We start from the raw sequence: 18,793 nt of genomic DNA, 5'->3' as shown, positions 1-18,793 counted from the left end.
GGATCTGTATTTTTTATTAATTACAAGCCACTGGTTTGCATCAAATTAAAACCCTTGTCAATTCTTTGAGACTAAAATGTCTGCGTTGAATCACGAGGAAGCTACTGTCCTGTTCATAGAGATCGGGCAAAGACTAAAAGCAAAAGCTTCGGAGTTGAATATGTAGCCGTACTATTACAAGGATCTGTTTTGTTTATCAATCAGAAGCCACTTGTTCGCATCAAATCGTAACCCTTGTCAACTCTTTGAGACTAAGATGTCTGCTTTGGATTGCGAAGAGGTTACTACTCTGTTCATGGAGATCGAGCGAAGACCAAAAGCAATATGACTTGAATGGACGTATTGATAATAAAGACTGAGTGAATGCCCACTATTGCGATGAAGCCATCTCACCTGCACAGCTATCAGGAGAAATGTGAAATCAGAAGTTGACAAGAAAAGTAAGTCTTTCTTTCTCTCTGAGAGCTGTAGCTTGCACTCGCGTTCACCAGTATCAACACAATTGATCTGGAACGACCTGGACTCATGTTGATCTTCATTATAAGCTTCAGGGTGCCGTAGTAATTAAAAAATCGCACTTTTGCAAAAGGTCATCTCTCTATGTTGTGCTTTTCATATATTTGAGAACTTATCTGGTATTTGAGTTTTCTTGTGTGTCTCAATCGCGTGTAGCCCGCAAGCAATTTCGCTGAGCTTGTCAATCTATAGACACGAGGACTTAACTGAACTTGTTTGATTTATTTAAGATGATAAATTACAGAGCTTCCAAGCACAATCAAACCGCTTGGAAAGACGTCATAAGCAGACATACCATCCTTTTCCATAGTGAGTAGATCCAGAGACCAAAAGTAGAGGTTTTTGCGTCTCATCGTCGTCACGAGTTGAAAGGACATAGTGACAATAAACACCAATCGAGGGGTCAATGTCACAAAGGAAATCATCTCATCTGTATGGTAATCCTGGAGGATAGGTGATCTGAAGCAGACAAGACTTGTAGCACAAGACTGTGTCTCTTGGAAATATGAGGGACTTTGTCCCATATTCACTGTTATCCGAACAGTCATTCGGTTTATTAGTGGTATGTGCTGTGAAACAACTTGAATACATGGTTATCGTCATGAAATACTTCACGCTGTTGTATTATTATCAATTGAAAAATTGCATCTGTAAATAACATTACCACTCTATGCCATACTTTTGTACTTTCAGATACCTAAAAGGTTGTTATGCAGGAGCGTTTGTACCCAATGAGAGAATAAAAGCAAATGGACGTCGAGAATTTGATATTTCATTTGGAATGATATACGCATCTAAAGATAAATTGAAAGGCATTCCTTCACCACCAGGACATTCGGCGTAGAAATCTTGCTTGTCCATAATTGAACAAGCAAGGATAGAAAGATTTGCAATTTGAGCCGATTGTATGACAATAAAAGCAATGATACATATAGAGAAGATAACTTGAATCTGAAAGAAACCGCCTCGGAAAACTTCTTCTCTTAAATTGATCAGGTTGAAGAAGGATGAATATATGATGACTTGTTATTGAAATGACACATGAGAAAATTCAGTCAAAAATTCAAGGATATTATCAATTCAAGGACAAGGGGAAGGTAGAAAGACACACATTGGTTGTTACATATTCATCCAATTGTTCGGTGACTTTGATCAACTCGGATGGTTCTGGATATTCTTGCAGGCGTGGTTGAAATTGAGTTTGAAGGAAGAATGGATCTTGCGCGTCTATAGAATCTGGAAATCTTGAGAGGCTTGTTTTGGGAGCAGCAAGCAGAAAGCCAGGATAACAATTTTATGAGACCAGAGTAGAGAGAAAATAGAAAAGTGAAGGACACAGCTGAGAAGATAAGATCGGAAACAGGAACCTTCAACAAAGGAGCATCTGAAAGAAACTCGAAGTGGCCGAACTTGGACAAAACAAAGTGAAGAGATCAAACCGTTGTAAAATACAATGGAATTCCTATCATTCATCGATACAAATTGATCTTTTAAATTGAGCAGAAGTCTTATCGGATATCAGAGAAGGTGATCAAGCTGAAAAGTGTCAAGGATTGAGATGGATTGAAGAATTGTTCATCATAAGTTAAGGATGAAGAGAGTGAATTTGTATAAATCTAAACAAGTCGAATACTCTGGGCAACGCTCGCGATGATAATCAGTTCAGTCGGCAAAATAAGGTTTTGAGATACATACAGTGAACAAACAAATATGAAACAATTGGACTTTGTTGAGCAAGTCCCGTGATCACAAAAAAACAGAAGTGACCGTGGCATGTCTTCCTGTTATGATCTCACTTAGATAACAGAGCGGTGAAAGGCCCAGTACTACATGTCACAGATTAGAGTCTATACTATACTCCATTCACGTTGTACATCTCTCTTTTCTCTTCATCCGACAATCTGCATAACTAGAGTAGATCCTGGTAGAAAGACCCAACCAGCCCTCGTCTCACACCCACAGGACAGTCCTAACATATTGTCGGATCTAACCACCGACGAGCGCTACCGAACCTACTATCGAACAGAACTAGGAAAACCCAAGAACGAACTTCAGAACCATTGCGGGATCAGAGCGATCTAACCCCGCTGATACAAGATAGACTCCGAACATTGAATAGACAAACTCAGAACCTTAAAGACAGAAACTTTAATACCCCAGATTCAGTCCATTAGATAAACTCAAACCTTCAGAACCGACCACTCTAGATTTCCGATTCCTTCCTTTTTCTTATTCACTTGATCATAAAACCTCATCACCGAACCACTTTAACCCCCAGTAGTACGATTTTACCACGTCTCCTTCATACAGAACACCCATCGACGACGACGTCGAATCCAACGACTCGTACCGAAGCGTGAACAGATCTTCACCGGACTCCGTCGATCCTATTAATTCCCCACGTACGACCGATTTAAACTCCGAAAGTATGGAAGAAATACAGCGACAACTCAACAGCCTTCAGAACTCCTTAGCCGAAGAACGCCAACTGCGTGAGCAAGCTGAAGCTCGAGGCCGACAGGCCGAGGAACGTCTAGAAGCTATGATTGCGGGACGTACCGATAATAGCAGAAACCCTCCTGCGACGTCGGCTCCTGCCGAAGTACAACCTGAACCCCCACGAGTCCTAAAGGGACCCAAAGTTTCAGTGCCCGACAAGTTCAATGGGACCAGAGGCGGACCTGCTGAAGTATTCGCCAGCCAGGTCCAACTCTACATGATGGCCCACGACTACTTATTCCCAACCGACCGCTCTAAAGTCGTTTTTACGCTCTCCTACCTCACCGGCACCGCTAGCGCCTGGGCTCAACCACTTACCGCCGAACTTTTTGACCCTGCGACTGCTGATAATGTTACTTACAAACGTTTCGTCCAAAACTTCAAGGCTATGTTCTTTGACACTGAAAAGAAAGCCAAAGCCGAAAAGGCGATACGGTCTCTGACTCAGAAGTCCACAGTCGCGGCGTATACTCACGATTTCAATCTACACGCTGCCAGCACTGGTTGGGAAGTTCCGACGCTAATCAGCCAGTATGAGCAAGGACTGAAGCGTGATATCAGAGTGGCAATGGTCTTAGCCTCCGAGGAGTTCACTTCTATTGAACAGATCTCAAACCTAGCCATCAAACTCGACAATAAGATCCACGGAACGGCTGACACTTCCATGTTGACACCAACCCCGGTTTGTGACCCTAACGCCATGGACATATCCGCATCTTACACTCGGTTGTCCGACGAAGAAAGAACTAGACGTCTACGTACGGGATCATGCTTCAGGTGTGCACAGCAAGGTCATATCTCGTCGAACTGCCCCAATCGTAAAAGTGATAATGTTAGAAGAGGGAAAGGTGGATACAAAGCCAGAGTCGCGGAGTTAGAAGTGAAGTTAGCAGAACTGAGTAGTAGAAGTGAAGTGGGAAATGATAGTGGTGAAGGAAGCAGTCGAGCTGAAGCGTCAAAAAATGGAGGCGCTCAAGCCTGAAGGAAGTGCCTAGCTTGAGCAGAGGGGTTATCATGGATACAATTGATTTGGGAGCTAGTAGTACAGTTGTAAAATGCAATTCACGCGATCCACGCCTGTTTTACTCAGTCCCACTATCCTTGTCCCATGAACCCCGAGCCACTCCAATTAAGACCCCCCTCGCTCGTCTCTTAATTGATTCGGGCGCCACTCACAATGTCCTAGGAGAAGCATTTGCCCGCCATACAAATCTCTTAGCCCACGCAACACCAACCTCAAGAGCCGTCACCGGATTCAACGGCTCGGCAACCAGCTCGACGCACGAAATCAACCTACATATTGAAGATGAAACGCAAGACACTCAATTCATCATTATCGACCTCAAGAACACTTACGATGGCATACTAGGTATTCCCTGGATACGTCAAAATCATCACATGATCAACTGGAAAACGAATACGGTATGCATCACCAATACGTCTATTGCCTCCGCCGAGACGGAGTCGTCCGATCTGACAACACCCTTGAAGTATCCCGAGTTGGAACCCTTGAGGGACGCTAAGAATCGTGACGAGGGGATGTGCACCACAAGTGATGCGCTAACATCCCCGCAGAGTGAGTCTGTTATTGAATTTTTAAATCATAACCCGTTAGAAAGGACTGGCAAGCTTTGTTACCCCCTGAAATTACAGCACACCCCAGCCAACGAGACAGCAGACACACGACACAAACACAACATAGAAACACCTAGCTCAACTGATCCAATTGCGGCTGTCAAGACAGCCTCGTCAGGTCCGCAACAAACCCCTGAAAGCCCAGAGAAGGAGCCCACAGGGCACGCTAGGAACTATGACGAGGGGGCGAGTATTTTTTCAAATACACCAAAGCCCCCGCAATGTGAGTTCGACTCCCAAATTCTTCCTACCAAGTGTGAAGCAGCTGGCAAGCCCCTTTCTCCCTTGAATTCCAGCACTTCGATAGACCTAGCCGCAGCCAAGACATCCTGGTCCACATCAGCACGCTTAGCAGCAGACGGAAAGAAGAACGCCCCCGTCAAGACTGTCGAGCAACTCGTCCCTAGTTGTTACCACCGCCACCTCCATATGTTCATGAAATCAAAATCTCAACGCTTACCTCCAAGACGAAAGTACGACTTCAAGGTTGAGTTGATTGAAGGTGCTCAACCCCAAGCTAGCCGGATAATCCCATTATCACCAGCCGAAAATGAAGCCCTCAAGGAGATGATCAACACCAGCTTGGCCAACGGAACCATACGACGCACGACATCACCTTGGGCAGCCCCAGTTCTGTTCACCGGCAAGAAAGACGGAAACTTGAGACCGTGCTTTGATTACCAGAAACTCAACGCGCTGACTGTGAAAAACAAATATCCATTACCCCTTACGATGGATCTCATAGACAGCCTACTCGACGCAGAAGAATTCACAAAGCTCGATCTGCGTAATGCCTATGGGAATTTACGTGTTGACGAAGAAGACGAAGATAAACTAGCTTTCATCTGTAAAGAAGGCCAATTTGCACCTCTGACGATGCCTTTCGGACCAACAGGAGCGCCAGGTTACTTTCAATACTTCATGCAAGATATCTTATTAGGACATATTGGAATCGACACAGCAGTTTTTTTAGATGACACAATGATTTACACCAAGAAGGGCGCGGTACATGAAGACGCAGTTAACAAAATCCTCGACATTTTAAATAAACATCAATTATGGCTTAAACCAGAGAAATGTGAATTCTCGAAGAAAGAAGTAGAGTATCTAGGACTCCTGATTTCAAAGAACAAAATTAGAATGGACCCTACCAAGGTCAGAGCCGTATCCGACTGGCCGGCACCAAAGAATGTATCTGAATTGCAAAGATTCATTGGTTTTGCCAATTTCTATCGAAGATTCATTGACCAATTCTCACGCACGACACGACCCCTTCACGACCTCACCCGCGACAAGACCCCTTTCGTCTGGAGCAACAACTGCGAACTTGCATTCAACAAACTGAAAACTGCCTTCACATCAGCCCCCATCCTGAAAATCGCCGACCCGTACAAAGCATTTGTGCTTGAATGCGACTGTTCAGACTTTGCACTAGGAGCAGTCTTATCACAGAAGTGCGAAGAGGACGGTGAACTACACCCGGTTGCCTATTTATCCCGATCTCTAGTACAGGCTGAGCGCAACTACGAAATCTTCGACAAGGAATTATTAGCAATCGTAGCGTCGTTCAAGGAATGGCGACACTACCTTGAAGGCAACCCAAACCGGCTAGAAGTTATCGTGTACACTGACCATCAAAACCTTGAAACTTTCATGACCACGAAAGCTTTAACCCGGCGCCAAGCCAGATGGGCAGAAACACTGGGATGCTTTGACTTCCAGATCAAGTTTCGACCCGGTCGTCAAGCTACGAAACCCGATGCCCTCTCCCGACGCCCTGACCTAGCACCCACTGAGGACGAGAAGTTAACGTTTGGACAGATGATCAGACCTGAGAAGATAGGACCAGACACATTTCCAACAGAACTTGCGTGTATTGATTCATTTTTTGATACAGAAGATGTTGAATTAGACAACGCTGACCACTGGTTCGAGGTTGATATACTAGGAGTTGAAGACACGGCGTCACCAGAGCCAATACTCAACGATACGGAGATCATAGCACTTATCAAGAAGGCAAACCAGACAAGTCCGCGATTACAGGAACTCATGGAGGTGGTACAAAACCCACTATCAACAAAATTAAGACAGGCGGTAAAGAAGTACAAAGTGAAAGACGGGTTATTGTATAATCAAGGACGAATTGAAATCCCTGAAGATGAAGACATCAAACAGCACATATTGAAGAGCAGACACGACAGCCTCTTAGCGGGCCACCCAGGCAGAGCTAAAACTCTGGGACTAGTCCGTAGGAGTTTCTTTTGGCCATCTATGAAAGCTTACGTCAACAGATACGTAGATGGATGCGACTCGTGCCTACGGACTAAGACAAGCACGAAAAAACCCTTTGGTACTCTTGAGCCATTACCAATACCGGCGGGACCGTGGACGGACATAAGTTACGATTTGATCACAAGTTTACCACTATCAAATAATAATGACAGCATATTGACAGTAGTTGACAGACTAACAAAGATGAGCCATTTTATTCCATGCAACGAGACAATGTCAGCAGGTGAACTAGCCGACTTAATGATCAAATACGTTTGGAAACTACACGGGACACCCAAAACCATCACATCAGACCGAGGAAGTGTATTTATCTCACAAGTGACACAAGAACTCGACAAACGACTGGGAATACGGCTTCACCCCTCGACAGCGTATCACCCACGCACAGATGGCCAAACGGAAATAGTGAACAAGATTATAGAGCAGTATCTCAGGCATTTTGTTTCCTACCGACAAGATAATTGGGACAGTTTACTTCCAATAGCTGAATTTTCCTATAACAACAGAGACCATACGTCGACGGGAGTCTCCCCATTCAAAGCCAATTACGGATTCGAACCGAGCTTCAGTGGGATACCTTCTAACGAGCAATGTCTACCCGCGGTAGAGGAAAGATTAAAAGTATTACGAGACGTCCAAGAGGAGCTGACTGAATGCTTAGAGATTGCACAGGAAAACATGAAAACCCAATTCGACAAAGAAGTACGGCCAACACCCGATTGGAAGATAGGAGATCAGGTGTGGCTCAACAGCAGGAACATATCAACAACAAGGCCAAGCCCAAAATTGGATCACAAATGGCTGGGCCCTTTTAACATTATAAAGAAAATTTCCAGATCAGCTTATGAACTGACATTGCCTTTATCCATGAAAGGAGTTCACCCAGTGTTTCATGTTTCACTATTACGAAAGCATAAAAAAGACACCATCGACGGAAGACATCAAATTGAACCTGAATCAGTTAAAATCAATGACGAAGAAGAATGGGAAGTTTACGATATACTAGACTGCCGCAAGAGATACAACAAACGTGAATATTTAGTCAGTTGGAAAGGATTCAGTGCGGAACACAATTCGTGGGAGCCAGCAATTAATTTAGAAAACAGCAAGGAATTATTAGATCAATTTGATACAAAATTTCCCGACGCAGCAAATAGACATAGAAGGACACGGAGAAAGAAATGAGAGGGTAAGCTTTTTCCCCACGGGGTTTTTTAATGCTACCCGGGGAGGAACGCAGAACTTTCAAGAGGGAGTTTGGGCGTAAAAGGGGGGATACTGTTATGATCTCACTTAGATAACAGAGCGGTGAAAGGCCCAGTACTACATGTCACAGATTAGAGTCTATACTATACTCCATTCACGTTGTACATCTCTCTTTTCTCTTCATCCGACAATCTGCATAACTAGAGTAGATCCTGGTAGAAAGACCCAACCAGCCCTCGTCTCACACCCACAGGACAGTCCTAACACTTCCCCAAATACAGGATTTTTAGCTGATCAGAATATCCTTCAAAGCTGATCGCCCAATCATAAAATTTGTTGACTTCATTTCTTTGGATACAGAACCAACCTTTCTCACTACCACCACTTCCAAACCACATTCCATCCGATTCATTCATATCATCTCAACCGTACATTAACAGTAGCTTGAATAACACGATCACCTTCTTGTTTTCACCTCAACCAACCCTTACTAGTGATTTCAAATCACCGTATTTCTCTCGGCTTTTACTCCTCTCTGAATCACTAGTCTCTTGTACGATGGAATATCTCCCGTCTCCGCTTTCTGGTGACGCGTATAGTCCTTGTCATCATAAGACTTTCAACACCTCCATTCCCGAGGTTATCAGGCAACAGATTCGGACCAAGTGCTCAAAACGTTCATCTGCCAGGTCATACCCAGAGTATGTCTTATATTTCTTTGATCTTGATCCACTTCATTCATGGCTGACTTGATGGTTTATCCTGTTCTCATCACATAGTCGCAAGTTTCGATCCTTGGGCAAACTCCTTCTCGCAAGACATCCTCATCTGAAGTACAAACTCTTGAAACATGGGAATTGCGCTGGTCTTGGACCTTCCTCGACTACCGTAACTCTCGCTCCTAGGGTCGCAGGATATCACCCTGTTACTATGTTCTCTCCTCAAACCCGACTCGTCATCGAACGCGCGAAATATGTTGCACCCGGCTTGAGTTCTCTACTGATCCCACTAGAAGATCTTTCTCCAGAAAAAACAACTCAAATTGAAGAACTCAATCCTCGTATCAAAAGGAAAATCGGAAAGGAATTTCAAGAGATTCTCGGGATCGAAATGACACCATTGTCAAACAAGACTATATTTCGATTATTAATTCAATTCTTCAGATTTTGGGTTCAAGATCATCGCTGTAGTACTCAATCAAGGTATGTAATCTTTTATTTTCAATTCATGGAGTGTTGCTTTGTATAGTTCTGACTCTTTATTTTTCAATTTGTCAATGTTCTAGGGACTTCATCCGAGAATATCTGCATGATTCAGATGTCCTCTCATTAATGGAGGAATTCGATCTTTAGATCATATCGTCATTCACTCAATCACATCTCAATTGGACCCCCTCAATTGACTGCTTCTATTCTTGTTCGTATTGTTGAAATTTCGGGTATTACTTCATCATGTCTCATTATATATCTATATCATCTACTTCACATACTCTCCCTTTCTTTATTCTTACAGGATCCTTCCATCCTTGCTTCTCCACTTATGGAAGAGCAAGATGTCTACTCCATATCTCCTGGTGGTGAAGGAATGCACCAGGATTATAATGTTTACTCAATCTATCTCCAGATTATGATATCAACTGCTTTATATACACTCCTTGTATTCAAAATCATACCTTTATGTAAAACAGCTTCCATCTTCTTTCAACTGCCCTTCACTTATAAATACTGTACTGGAATTTTCTTATCCATTTTGGGTCATCTTTATCAAAGATTTGTTACGGTATTATAAGTGTCTCTCATTAGTTTGGATATAAATGTTCATACTTGAGTCTCGACAACCTTGTATGTTAAATGGTTTTCTGAGTTAAGCTTTGTCTGGTTAGGATTCTCCAAGCAATAAACTGGCCCAAGTAAACCCCTATATGAGAAGTTCACTGCCAATAGTGGATGTGTTCTTCCGCGCCCAGATGCATATTCATTCCAAGCGCAAATAACACGCTGAGAAGCTATAACCAACCGCGTATCCAAATGAATATGGGTCAATCTCCAAAGTTTTTGGCTGCATATTGAAATTATTGTGCATTTCAATAATTGTGAGTTCTCCTTCACCATCCATTCGGATCAACGGATCAAATGATGATATCTTCCGTCAGTCACCTACTATTCATATCTTTCTCGTTTTGTTTTAACAAAATGGGTAGCAAAATTTGATTCTTGCAGTAGCCCCCAATGGTCATACACTATGTTTTTTGGATTGCAGTGGACTTTTTTGGTGTTTCTGCTCCATCAACTATGCAGGACAAAGATGCAGTACAAAAGTGGTCCTCAAATACAAACTTTGGTATATCATGACACGTGCAATTTGCACGTAGGATCCAAAGCAGAAAATTGATTCTAAATGTAATCCAACAAGTCAATGGATGTCTGATTATATTTTGCAGATGTGGAGCCTTCCAATCTTTTACGCCTTTTGCCATCATATTTACTTGGAGAGACTTGGTGATAGAACCAATCGATGATTGAGCAGATCAAATTGATATTTCTAGTAGTAAGGTGTTGAAGAAAGATAACGGTCAAGTAAGACAAAGAAGTTACTTAACACTTGTCTCACACTTTGTAGCAGACAACAAAAAGAAGTGCAAAAAAATGATAAGCAGAAGTGTATTGAGACATTTTCCAATGAATGCTTATCCTGGGTTTCCTATTCAGACTCTCTATATACAAATGGATTCAAATAACAAGGAGGACAAGAAGGACACGGGGCGTTGAACTTGTACTACCAATTCAAGAATGCTGTGATCAATTTGTAAGGTAGATGTAGGAATACCATGTCGACGTGTGCCTGGGGATAGCTTGGTCAAGGGTCAGCAAGAATAAGCATTTCAAGCTGAGCATTCTTGAAAGGCATTCATTTGATTTCAATTCACCTTGGATTTGCAATCTGAGTTTGGAAAAATGCAGCCGGATCATGAGTTGTGCTGCATCAGATAGAGCGGTACACAACAGCCAACCAGGGTTAACTCTACTTTCTTTTGTTTCAGCGGATAAAACAGCAGCAAGTTTGAATTCAGCTGACCTTCAGTTGCTTGTAAATTTCCAAAGACGTGAAGGCACAACTCAGCTTGACAAAATACCCAATACCCACAAGAAGTGGTCACTCAATACTACTACAATGATCCTGAATGGATCTCAGACACCAGTATCTACTAAACAATACTCTGCAGCATCAAATGCCATTGTTTGGATTGATTTGATTCTTTGGACCTCGGGGTTTGAAACAAGGTCCAAGCAATAGTGATTGGATGAAATCTTCTATAAACAATGGAGGCATCTTCTTTGTCCCAATGGATGAAGGCTGCAAAGTAACCTCACATCCTGATCATGATTAATCCAATGATCCGATGCGCAATTGGCTTTCTGGACAATCCTTCAAAAAAAATCTCACCACTGCCCTCTGACTTAAGTGGCTCGCAGCACGAGAGACCGGGGGATTTGACCCGGTACTTTGCATTGCTTCCTGTAACCTGGGCCAATGGATGTTGCTTGTTGGGCTACTTTGAGGTAGAGGTAGTGGAAGCCAAAAATGTGACTTGCAAGCTTGACCACTCATGAGCAATAGCATTCCTATTTGTTCACTCTATAGTTGTATCAAGGTCAATGCATAAATTTTCACATGCTGCTACAAAGGAAGTGCATTACACAGCGGAAAATAACCCCAAAGCAGAAAATTGTGCACGCAAAGATGCAAAAATGCAAAAAAAATGGGAAAAAGCTGCAACTGGGCACCACCGTGGATTCACCTTCTTGCTGATCTCAAGCAAGAGTACAATATTGTACATTTACTGAATTCAAGATTTTATTTTGATCAATCCCCACTCAACCTCTTAGATCAGCGCTTGTTTGGATCTAGTGAAGACAGAAATGTTGTATATTGAGCAACAGGAAGATGAGTGATCATGTTCTGTGTATCAAGCTCACACCGTGAAAATTGTATAGTGCTCTTCCATTCAGGATTGTTTGTTGGTAATTTGGAATCTTTTGAGCGTGTTGTGCAGTCTTCACATTCTAATCCTCAATTTTGCATCAATTTTTCTTAGGTTTCCTGTCCACATTTCTTTATGTTTTCTATTTCCTTAGTTACATTCATATTGATCTCCTCAAGTATCAATAATTGATAACCCTCTTTGTACTGATGAGTTAGTGTTCTAATTCCCAACCCTCCCTCAAAGTCCTTTAATATGAGGAATTGCCACTGATCTGGGTTGGTTGGGATTTGGCGGTAAGCCTTCTCCCAATCAAAGATGGCCAATAGCCGTACCCCTGGGTTTGCTTTGAAGAAATTGACTACTTTTGCAAAGTCATCCCACATGGTTTTGAAGTGATTTTTGTTGACAAACGAATTTACCAACAGAATGTTTTTCTTTTGCCTTGGGTAGGACAGGTCATGTATTACTCTGAAGGTGCCGTCTCCATTTACCATACTTCCCATTGGACTCAACCTGAAGAATGGAAACCATTCTTTCAGCTGGGTATGGCTAAAGGGTCCGTATATTCGGCCTTTGCGTTTCTCTTTCTCTAGCGTTTGTCGGATCTTCTCTTGCACATCCAACGCTGACCTGTGATTGTCAGGAGTGAACCATTGCAGGTCCCCTATGTTGGTGTTGATGATTATCAAATTGTGATCGTAGTGTTATTTGATTAGTGCTGTGTTATTATCATCCTGCGTGATGAAGTTCTGTGACTGTCTCATCCTGCGTGATGAATTTGATATGTTTCTTTTTATTTGATAATCATTTTTGTGCGTGTAACTCTCACATCTAGTTTTCATTACTATAAAGACTATGAGCTTGCGCTTAGCTTTGATCTTCATCTCTTTCAAACCTATTGACTTCATCACAAACTAACTATCGTTGTGTTTGTGAATCCGTGCAATACTCATAGGTATGATTCTCTTGCTTTATGTTTTTCCTTTTCTTTACTTTTCTCTCAATGCTTGTTTTCATATTTCTCTCATGTTTTCTATTGTGTACACATTTTGCGAAATTGATCTCTTTCAAAGCTATTGACTTCATCACAAACTAAATATTGTCGTGTTTGTGAATCCGTGCAATACTCATACCCTATGCGGTGGTCTGGTATCCCTTGCGGGAAGCCGTATTGAAAGCCTTCTAACACGTCTTTGTACTCTTCAAGTAGGTTCTCTTCTGTTAGTTGCCTCTGCCACTCTTCCGCATTCATTTCACATCTCACTCAAGACGGCCATGGGCGACCGTCTTCCTCTCGGAGGATTTTCCTCACATGTAGGCTTTTCCGCTTGTTTTTGTCATTGTCTCTCAAGTTTTGTTTGCTCTTTGTTAGGCGTGGCTTATGGTGAACTTTGTCTTGGCTAGGTTCCTCACTATCTGAGCTCTTGCTACTGCAGTAATGTCTCATCTCATAGTAGTCACTGTCTACTTCTGACATCTCTTCCTCAGTACTCATTTCTGACGTGTCTGAGGTCGAATAATCTGGTTTGGAGTCTTTACCGCTCCTAAACACCGGATCAGTAAAACACGGGGGAAAGGCAAGGGGCAATGGGGGAAAGACCAACGTAAGTTCACTTAATCTCTCTATTAAGACTGGTTTTGGGGCATTGGGGCAGGGATATGTGTCTGGATTCCACATTTGCCTTGCAGGCTTCATTGCACGTGACACGGAGAAGTTAATGGTCATTTTAGGGCTTACTTCCTCTTTGCACCGTCTCTCGCGTTAGATTTGTTTTGATTAGAACGATTTCCCTGAAGTCATCTCTTCTATCATCTCTGTCACTTCTTTCTTGTCTATTGTCACGTTCATACTTGTGCGGGGATTGTGCTCTACGCTGTAGAAGGTATAACCCAACAAGGGTTATACAGAGCTGGAAGAGGATAATCTACTAATATAATGACTAGTAGAAGTTGTCTAAGGACTGCTATTCTAAAACAATACAATTGGGAAAAGGCACTGTTGTATTGAGTACAGATAAGGCACCAGAGAAATATATCTTCACACGTATTTTTAACTTCAAAGCACAATTTTTATTACTATCAACACTGCTATAGTGTTATTCCCAAATGATAACTGAAGAAAATAAGCAATATCTTTATGATATTATTCCCAATAAGTCTTTTTGACTATAAAACTAAAGTAAATTTCTCTTTATAGCTATAATAAAGGGTGTATTTAAGTGACCAGGTACTATTAAAATAAGCTTATGATGATAAACAAAATAATAACTGTGTAAATGACAAACAAAAAAGGGGAACAACAGTCTCAAAATCATCTCAAAGTATACATAACAATGTACTCCAACTTTTACAATGATCAACAGCCTCAAAACCAATCAAATCCGTCCAAAAAACCCTAAAAACCCTATGATGACGCAATGTAATGATTCTGTTACTAATAAATGATGTAATTTTCACAGCTAAAAGTGATCAATGACGCAATAATATGATGTACAGCACTTCTTATAATGAAAACAGGTGATTTTTTCCTTGTAAACTAGCTGAAAACCAAATTTTGAGATTACAAATTTTTTCAGATGGGCTCCAATTTTTGATTACTAAAGTGCATCTTGTAGCCCTCGTGTTACTGATCATTTATGACACCCATATGACCTATTTGTAATGAGTGATGAGTAAGATATTGAGTTGTGAAGTTAAGGTTTTTGGTGTTACATGTTGACTTGTGACTGTAAATTTGAGATTCACACTAATTTCTTATTTGCCTTATAACTCTTGACATACACCTCCGCTACTATTGGCTTAAAGTTTTTAAATTATGTAATCCACTCTTCTGCGTTGAATGAGCTATCTACCAACCTATTCTGACGTCATTTGACATATGTAATAAGCTGAAAACCTTCATTTTTGACGAAGTTCTCCCATTTTCTTCACTTTTCACAGCTGCTACTCTCTTTTTATTGCTCATGTAATATGACATCATCCTCTATAGCCTTAAAAATCCCGGAAAATCCTCTTGGCAACCTTAAATTTCACTATTACTACCATTACATATGCAAACTGAAAGTATACCTCTTGTTTACCAACTTCGAAAAAGTACCTTTTCTCTAATAACTTCTGTTTCTTCTTATCAACCTTCAAGATTAAAATTGTTACAGTATAATATAATGTTGTTCTTTCTTATTCTAGCCTCATAATACCCATAACTTTATTATTACTACCCTAAAAACTATGTTCCAACCTGTATACCTATATTTTTGAATTTTCCTTATGTTTTTCTTTCTTTCTTTTTGTAATGAATTTGTGAATAAACTCTAATGATCTTAATAAGTAATGTGAAATAAAATGATGTAATGTTAACCCAATGACCAATACATAGGCCTATAAGAGCTTCAATTGATCCAAAAAACCTCCATTTCAAATTTTCTGTCCTGCTAAACCTTTCTAATAAACTGGTAAACTACTAAATATGAATTTTTTGATTGATCCCTTAAATTGATCACCACAACGCATTGGGGACTTGGACCTGTCGTCTCTCCCTGGTGACCATCTGTCTCCTCTGTACCGTGACTTCATCTCTCTATTGTCTTCCTTCTTGTATTGGTTGTTTCAATCATAATTGGAATAGTGACCTTGGCCTTGACCTCAACCTCTTCCTTTCTCGTGCCTTCCTTGGAATCCTCCTTGGTTATTGGTTTTCAGATAGAGTGAGTCCTCTTTCCACTTCGACAATTCTTCCTTCTTATCCGTCTTCTCCGAGACTTCTCCTTTATCCTTCACCGCAATTTTTGACAGTTTGGGCGCTTGATCTTGTTGCTTCCCACCCTTGGTGTATGGGTTGTTGTGGCAGTCCCACTCCCTGAACTTATCCACCGTACGTCTCGCTTGTTCTTCAATTCGTTTTTGTCAAACCAATGGGTCACCAACTTTCCCTCCTTCGACTCTAGTCGTCCAGAATTGCCTCCTAATCCTGATATCATACCTTAACACTACCATCCAGTTTTCATTGTTCTCACTTTTCACCTTCTCTACATTCCTCTTGTGCTCTTCAAACTTCCTCACCAACTTCTTGAATCGGGACCATTTCTCTAAGTAGTCCAAGAATAGGTTGAAACACGTGACCCAGTCTCCATACATCAACCGCAGCTCGGATGGATAGGTAAGTCCTCCATACTTCTCATCTTCCAAATCATCATCTTCATCCTTGTTTTTCTTCTTTGATGTTTTCTTCCCTTCAATGTCTTGGTTGGCTTCTAACCAAGCTTTGTTGAACATCGAAATTGGGACGTAGCCTTTGATTTTTCGAATCCGGTTATCCCAGAACACCGTTAATTGGGTCATGTGATGGCTAGGGACTTTCCCATTGGCGAATTCTATCCCGTTTTTGACAAATTCACCTCCCTTGTTGGTTGGTTTGGTTACTTCTTCATTGTCTGATAACAGTCTACCAGGTGGGATTTTCCTTTCGTCTGCCTTTGCTGGTTTCTGCTTCTTGGGCTCTACCGGTTTCTTGTTTGTGTTTTCTTGGCTGGTTGCCGTTCTGAGGTCTTTTGGGACTGGATTTGTCTCCGGATGAAGGGTCTCTTGTCGGGGGTTACCGCGTTCTTCCGTATTTGGTTGGTGGACTTTTTGTTGGGTAGATGTTCTCTCAACCGTGATCACTTTCATCTTCTCCGGATTGTAACATAGCAGGTAGGTCGTCATTAACTCTGTGTGTTTCTCAAAGTCATTGTTGTCAAGTGCGTCTCTGATTTCAAGGAGCGCTTTCGCTTGTTCTCTAGAAGGACCAGACATACTGGGTGTTGGTTCTCGGGGTGCTTTCTGTTTCCCTGGATGACACAATGGAACATATTTGTAAGTTCTTGCTCTTTGTCTTATTCTGGGGGGAACTTGATCTGATTGGATTATTTTTGGTGTAATAGGAAATTCTCGTGCGTGCCTCCAATCTGGTATGGGGACTTTTCTGGGGCCTTCCCACCTTTATGGGGTGGGGAAGTAGACATGTTTGTCTTTCATTATAGCCGGTATGGGGCCTCTGACCTAAGATTGATAATCTCTTATTTCTGTCAGGTTATTTCTTGACAAATGGGGAGGGTACTCTGTGCTCCGGCTCATACAGCACGTAGATAGGGTTTCTTGCTTTTTGATCCTAGTCATTCACTCGGGAAAGAAATCACAGTAGATCACATATAATAGCTCGAGGACCAGATAGACAATTGAAGACAAAGGGAAAGGGTACGAGGAGATCCGAGATAGCAAGATGGAAGGACGGAATGTGGTAAGCCTTACCTTTATTTATTGAAGGGCTTGCTATTAAGCCAGATAGTAGCTTCTCTCTACTCTCCTCCTCGTCCATTGGCTCCATCTTAATCTTTTTCAGCTGGACCCAATTTTCATCCTTGCTTGACTCTTCTTCGTTCTGTCTTTCACCTAAGTACTCCAGCAAACTTTCTCTGTCCATGGTCTTTCCTTCTGAATCCAGGTCATCTTCCGCTTGCCGATTGTTGCGTGGGTTCTCTGCAATGGTTGGCAAGCTCCTCTGTTGTCTCGGGCCTGGCGCTGTTGGGTTCTGGCTGATGGTGCTTGCTTGGATAGCTGAGCTTTCTTCATGGCCTCCTTCAGATTGGAGGTTTTGTTCTTGCTCGTACCCTTTCACCACAACCTTCTTCAGTTTTGTACCTTGGGCGTTTTCTTCTTCTTGTTCTTGGCCGTTTCCGTCTTGAGTCCTTCTTGTTTGACGTTTCGATGGTTTGCTTGCCGTTTGATTGACTGACAGACCTCTGCTGAACGCCCTTAGTTTCTTCCTTGGGTCTTTGTTTTCCAGAAAGAGTTCTTTGCTTCCACTTGATACCATTGTAATTATTCTTCGCGAGTTTAGATTTACTTTGAATCCTCTGACTTTGATTAGTTTGGTGTGTGGAAATTTGATGAATGATCAAAGTTTAGCGTTTGAGCTCTCGCGAAGTGTGTGCTAGCGTATCTGGAAGTCTGAGGATTTTCTGTATCAGAAATTCTCTAGTCCAGATGGTTCGGATACATAACATTAAGTCCGTTATGTATCTTGCGCTACTACCACTCTTACACACCCGGCCCCGTAGACAGTGGTCCAACCTGCGTGCCTTGCCTGAACCATCGATCAAATACACCATGTCAAATTACATTTCTTGTGGTGTTTAGTGATGTATAACACAATTTATGACCAGAATGATTTCAAGCATTTGTAAGTCTCCAAAGGTCTGCAAAAATTACTCATAGGAAGACCTAATGTCTTGACTTGGCCCTTGCATAGAAGTGATCATTGACTGATGTCGTTGGCGAGACATCTCGTGTCATGCTCATTTTCATATTTGGGTCAACTTACACTGATCTTATGTTCTCAAATAATGACGCCATGACTCTCACCAGGAACATGAGAATCAGACAGCAGACCCAGGGACTTGAAGAGACCAAGAGTATGCGTAATGTGGTGGGGAAACTCGCGGAGTCAACATATGAGACGGAGTGAACTCCTTGATCACACAAAGGTGATACAGACAAATGAGAATACCAGTCCAAATATGATTCAATTATCCAAAAGCAAGTAACTAATGGTAGCAATATAGTACAGAACAACAGGGACATCGAGATTCTACAACAATAAGCATCCAAGAAAGAGTGAAATCT

The 18,793-nt window shown here is 41.9% G+C and overlaps 1 protein-coding gene across 1 annotated transcript; it reads left to right on the top strand.

Annotated features, from left to right (window-relative positions):
- Positions 1 to 8,706: 8,706 nt before the first annotated feature.
- MELLADRAFT_113893 (uncharacterized protein) lies at positions 8,707 to 9,500 on the top strand (the record flags this gene model as incomplete). Its single annotated transcript, XM_007418661.1, has 3 exons — positions 8,707 to 8,849; positions 8,928 to 9,350; positions 9,434 to 9,500. 3 exons carry the CDS (start codon positions 8,707 to 8,709, stop codon positions 9,498 to 9,500), a joined length of 633 nt encoding a protein of 210 aa, XP_007418723.1.
- Positions 9,501 to 18,793: the final 9,293 nt, after the last annotated feature.

This window comes from Melampsora larici-populina (assembly GCF_000204055.1).
Source record: "Melampsora larici-populina 98AG31 unplaced genomic scaffold MELLAscaffold_99, whole genome shotgun sequence".
Lineage (NCBI taxonomy): Eukaryota > Fungi > Basidiomycota > Pucciniomycetes > Pucciniales > Melampsoraceae > Melampsora > Melampsora laricis-populina.
The sequence above is the reverse complement of the archived record's forward strand: the minus strand, read 5'-3'. Positions and strand labels throughout refer to the sequence as shown.